The 5,372-nt window shown below is 42.5% G+C and overlaps 2 protein-coding genes across 2 annotated transcripts; one reads left to right on the forward strand and one right to left on the reverse strand.

Moving 5' to 3' along the window:
- Window positions 1-1,751: 1,751 nt before the first annotated feature.
- Window positions 1,752-2,747, forward strand: CTAM01_13937 (uncharacterized protein; the record flags this gene model as incomplete). The annotated part of the gene is made up of 1 exon (XM_060529939.1): window positions 1,752-2,747. One exon carries the CDS (start codon window positions 1,752-1,754, stop codon window positions 2,745-2,747), a length of 996 nt encoding a protein of 331 aa, XP_060375522.1.
- Window positions 2,748-3,786: 1,039 nt separating this feature from the next.
- Window positions 3,787-4,847, reverse strand: CTAM01_13938 (nonsense-mediated mRNA decay protein 1; the record flags this gene model as incomplete). The annotated part of the gene is made up of 2 exons (XM_060529940.1): window positions 3,787-4,101; window positions 4,653-4,847. 2 exons carry the CDS (start codon window positions 4,845-4,847, stop codon window positions 3,787-3,789), a joined length of 510 nt encoding a protein of 169 aa, XP_060375523.1.
- Window positions 4,848-5,372: the final 525 nt, after the last annotated feature.

Raw genomic sequence — 5,372 nt, forward strand, 5'->3', positions numbered from 1 at the left:
AAAAATATTTATTACTTCGTCGCTCGTACTAAGTAAGGTTAATTATTTTAAAAATCTTTTTTTTTATAGCTCCTTAGTACCCTATTTTATATCTTTTAAATAGTTTTTTTTTTATAATTTAATTATTATTAAGTAATTATTACTTATTAATAATCCCTTTTATTATTTAATTAATTTTTCGAAACTAATAATTTTATACTAAGAGCTTAGTATAAAAAAAGAGCTCTTTAATAACTTTTTAAAAAATTCTTTTTTTTTCTTTTTAAAGCCGTATTTTCTTAACCTTTTTTTAAACTAATTATAATTTTAATAAAAAGTTATAAAACTATTTTAAAATAACCGCTTTTTTTTTAAGTTAATTTTTAAAATCCGTAATATTCTTAACTCGATATTATTAAAACCTCTAAATCTCCTCCTCCTTTATTAAACCGTCCTTTATATTATATTCTTAAGTAATACTTAGGAAGTAGTTAAGGGGGCTATAAAAAAATTATTTAAATCGTAAGTTTTAAAATTATATTTATAAGATCTTCGTAATATTAAGCTTTTTTATATACTATAAATCTCTTAACTTAATAACTCCTATATAGTTTTTTATTATGCTTATTAAAAATATTTATATTTAAAAATCCCTTTTTTTAATCGTATAGTACTTTTTTATATTATACTACTAAACTCGTCCGTTATACTAATTAATTAAGTAAGTAGCTACTACGTAAGTATTTTTTTTTTATTAATTTAACTAGTTAATTTTTAATTACGGGCTAACTATAAAAAAGTTATTTAATAAAAAAACTACTTAAATTAATAATAAAAGACTAATTACTTAAGTAGTTCTATTAATTAACGTAATTTAATATAATAAACGTTAACCTCTTATAAATAATAAAGGGCTACAATTACTTAATTCCGTATAGTATTTAAAAATTACCTCTTTTTTTATTTATTTTTATAAAATTACTTAGTATAAATCTCTTATCTTATATAATATTAAAAAGTCGTCTTTTTTATATAGTAAGATACTTTACTAATCTACGATAATAAAATTTAATTACTAATTAGTATTAGTATTATTATTATAAGGTAGTTAGTTCGAACTATAAGTTAATAAAAAGATTAATTAAACTATATAAATTTTTATATAGGTATAAAAAGGAGGTTCTAACTATAAGTTAGGCTAGTTATAATAATCGTAAATAGGGCCCCCTAATTGGCCCCTGCGCAGTTGGCCGTATACTACGGTCGAATTAGATTTCTAATTTAATATTTATAAAAATAATAAGGAGGCGTTATACTAGCTTTAACGCGATATCAATACTAAATAGGACTGGGCTAGACTTCGAGCTATAGCTACTAGTAATATTACTTAGGATAAGTATTCCAACGCGTCTCCATCCTATAATTAGATCTTATCCACCGTTATAGATTAACTTATTATTATAGTAAATATCCTAGTTACTACGCCTTCCCTGTGCGTCTTTGTTAAAGAGATGTATAATCGTTAGTGGCTGAAAGCGCAAGCTGTAGCTATTGATGAGGCGGTAAATATAGACCGTGGTGACCTAGCGACCGCTTGGGGCAACAAGATGCTGCCTCTTCTGTGTGGCGGAGATACGGAGTAGCTCCCACCTACTGTGCTGACTGATGATCACTGTCTCGACGCTTCTGGCAACGTTTATAACCAGTTCTCAAACGACGGACACGTCTCAGCCCAGGGCTTCTTGATGGCATCCGGATATTTGGTCCACCGTATGCGCCTTCAACTTCGTATGGCCAACGGTCTTTTCGACATCGTCGGCAAAGTCATCTATCCATCCATCCCAGTGAGATACGCGCCCAGCTGCAACATCGACTTACCGGAGTTCGAAATTGGCCATCGTCTGGAGAGCTTCTTCAGGGAGCGCTTCACGGAATTAGTCGCCCCCGCGGAGGGCAAGTTCGCGCCAATTTTCGTGCACTGCCCTGATACAGTCGTGAAAGTCGATTACGTCAACGGCGGTAAACGTTCCCGCGATCAAGTTCAAACCGCCCTCAACATGGTATCTGAACTTGTCAAGGAGAAGTCCATTGACGCTTCGAAGATGGTAATTCTATCGCCTTACAGGTCGAACGTGGAACTCTTGAACAAATTGACGCAGAAGCACTGCCCCGAACTCGCCACGATGAGTCCCGCATCGACCATTGATGGTTACCAGGGCCGGGAAAACGACATTGTTTTTGTTGTGATGGGCACCAAGGCCATAGATCCTGGTCCCGGGTTCACAAAGAAACGGTCCCGACTCAACGTCCTCCTGACGAGGCAGCGATGCGGTCTCGTTATCATTGGCGACATCAACGTCGTCGGGAAGATGAGCCCAAAGGCCTTCGGCACCAAGCCTCAGCTGGACCTCCCAGCTCTACCGGAATTCACATTGCCGAAAGCCCCGCCGTACATCTCGAAGGGCATCGCAGGGACCAGGGGAACCACGGCGCGTGAACAATACCAGGTCTGGCTTTTGTTATGGAAGAGTGGCAGGGTGGTGACCATGTCTGGCAAAACAGCCGCGAATGATGGCAGTCACGGCATCAAGAGAGAACATTCTGCATCTCCGTGTGGCTTCTTTGGAGAAGCAGATGAGGATGTAGACATGGAGACTGGCGGGGTGAAGGTGGAGGCGGAGGAGGCGGAGGAGGAGAAGATCGAGGTCAAGACCGAGGAGAAGGACTTCGAAGGGCCTGTGAAGAAGAAGCAACGTTTGATATTTTAAGTTTGTTGTCATAGAGTTCTCTTTTGCAGAAGAATATTGTTTGTTTCATTCATAATGCTCTCCAAAACACATCCCCGTAAAGTGAAATGCCAAGGTAAGTCCGACTATGAAATCAACAAAACCGAATCATCTTTCGCGGCTGAGTCCTTCAGCTGAGTCACTAAACATCGTCCTCATCTTGGTGTCCACACAAGTCACTCCTGCCACGCATGAAGCTCGTAAGACTACCAAGTGTGCCATTTTCCTGGATAACGATGATCAGACAACCCATCGGTGCATCATTGATTACCTTTTCTTGAGCAACGTAACGTCTCACTGACCGTTCTTGCGGCACCTCGTGCATCTTAGTAGCCCACCTGGTATCTTCCTATCGCTGAAACCATCGTTGTCCACTAAGCAGCTAGCATATATTGCAAACGAAACATTCACAATAGGTGAAAACAACCAACGTCAGCGACGCGTCCTCATGTTCCCCAGCACGCTATTATAGACGTAATTAAAACCCGTTAGCTTATTATTAGAACTTAGTTTCAGACGCCCACCTTAGGCCGTCTACTTCGCATTTAACTATTACTACTATTTATATATTTTACTAAGATCTAGCTTTTTACTACTAGAAATTGTGGCTATACTTCTAGACGTCTCACTTTGGACAGTACCACTAACTGGTGATCCAAGTATGTTTGATTAGATAGTAAACATCTGCGCTGAGTACACTCTGTCTGCTGCATCGTCGCAGGGGTAGTTGACATCGAGAAGATAAGGAATCTTGACTGGCTTGCGTATCTTCTTCTCGTTGTCGTGCCTGAGATTGCGACACCGGGAAGAAGATATGGCAGAGATGAAGGCGTTCCGTGCCGTCTTTCCTGCCTAAGGACAACCGAAAATTGTCCTAAGCTCCAATGGAAAGCGATCACAATTCGACGAAGTTGCTGTAGACACTCTTGTGGCCCATTCAGTCGGCTGTAGACCGACTGCAGATACGCGCTTCAAGTTCCGAGAGACAAGGCCGAAGCCATGTAAAAATTACGCTCCTTCATCAAGGCACCCATGGTACTGTTGGTTGATTTGTTGCACCAAGTGGATCTTCTGGTTGAGGTCCCTGAGGTAATAGCTGTTCAGGAGCCGTGGTGTCCGGAGTCTTCAGTTCTCTGGCATGAGATGCTTCATCAGCGACGGCTATATTTTGATACAGGGCTCTCTGGGGCTCTCCGATGAGAGTTGAACTGACGAGGTCGGCTTCTCCAATCTCAGACAGAGCATGTCTAGGTTCGTGAGTCTTGGGCTCTCGGCCTGTTCCTTTTGTCTTGACTGCACCATTCTCGAGCTTTTCCAGTATCGTGAGCGATTGTATCTGGTTCGGTCGGCATCATGCCGCCCTTCAGCAGCCTCGCCCCAATTGTCCAGGGATGTGGCTCGATCGCCGTGGCCCACGATTTCCTGTGTAAAAGCAGGTGTCATCCGATGTCCTCTTCTTAGGGAAAGTCTGGATTTCAACGCGTTTAGAATTAAGTGATGCAATGAAGGTAGTCGCATTGTTTGGGATGCCTCACCAATCACGACGGCGCCGAATCTCTGGCCTATTTTGGGGCGGCATTTCTGCTCAGGTCGACGACTCGACATCGTAAATGCCAATATGGTGACGCGACGCTAGACTGTGTACTACCAAAGACGGGGCCAAAGCAGTGTTCCATAGAAAGGGCCTTTGTTGTCATCGGTGGTGGTCTTGTGACAGTCTGTACTCCATTGCGAGGGTATCATTGGTCGTCTCTGTTGTCTTGCCGGGACCTGAACCTCGGTATCGGTTAGCTATCCAATTGCCAATAGGAAAGGAAATGTGACCTACTCCATGATCCCTCGTTGAGACTTGCCGAAAGACCTCGACAGACGTTCTCAATCATGTACCAGGCATGGGCGTGCCAGAATGTATTCGCCACGGGCGACCTTGCCAGGCAAATGTGACAACTTGGGCAAAGGACGGAAATGGTGTGGAGTTTCTGTGACAGTTGCCAACAACCCTGTCTTTTCAGGACTGGTGGCATCTTCGTCTTCAGCTGCAGGAAGCTGCATCGTGAATTGAGCGTAGCCTCGACTGCGCATCACGAGTCGCTCGAGGCACAAGTTCCGCTTGGGGTAGGGTTGTCAATGGCAGCAACGCTTCGCTCCGTGTCTTCATCAAGTAGTAGGAAACACAGTTGCAGTGTGCAGTGTCACCTTCGCTAGCTTTTGATCGGTCGCTGAAAGTTGAGATATCCCGGTTTCTGTCAGACTGGCGTGGAGGCGGATTTGCCAGGGGCCCGTGGCAAGCGTGACTGCAGATCTCAAGAAACGGGAATTCACGAGAGTCTGGATACTGTTTGTGTGAGAGATGAAGCTGAATTGCCTTGGATGATTTGTTAGAGTATGAGGAAGAACGCACTGTGGTCACTTACCGGTGTTGTAGCCCTGCCAGCTATGTGAGGGAGAGGGGAGTGTTGGCAAGCACGTCGGGTAATGCCTTTCGGCCAGTACGAAGGTCACTGATCGTTTATCGAAATGCGTACGTATGTAGAAGGAGGAAACTAATTGGCACAGCCCAAGACTCCACGATCAGACTTTGAGTATTACTTAAGTCAACATACCCAC

The sequence above is a fragment of the Colletotrichum tamarilloi genome (genome assembly GCF_030869305.1).
Source record: "Colletotrichum tamarilloi strain Tom-12 chromosome Unknown Scaffold_108.1, whole genome shotgun sequence".
NCBI lineage: Eukaryota > Fungi > Ascomycota > Sordariomycetes > Glomerellales > Glomerellaceae > Colletotrichum > Colletotrichum tamarilloi.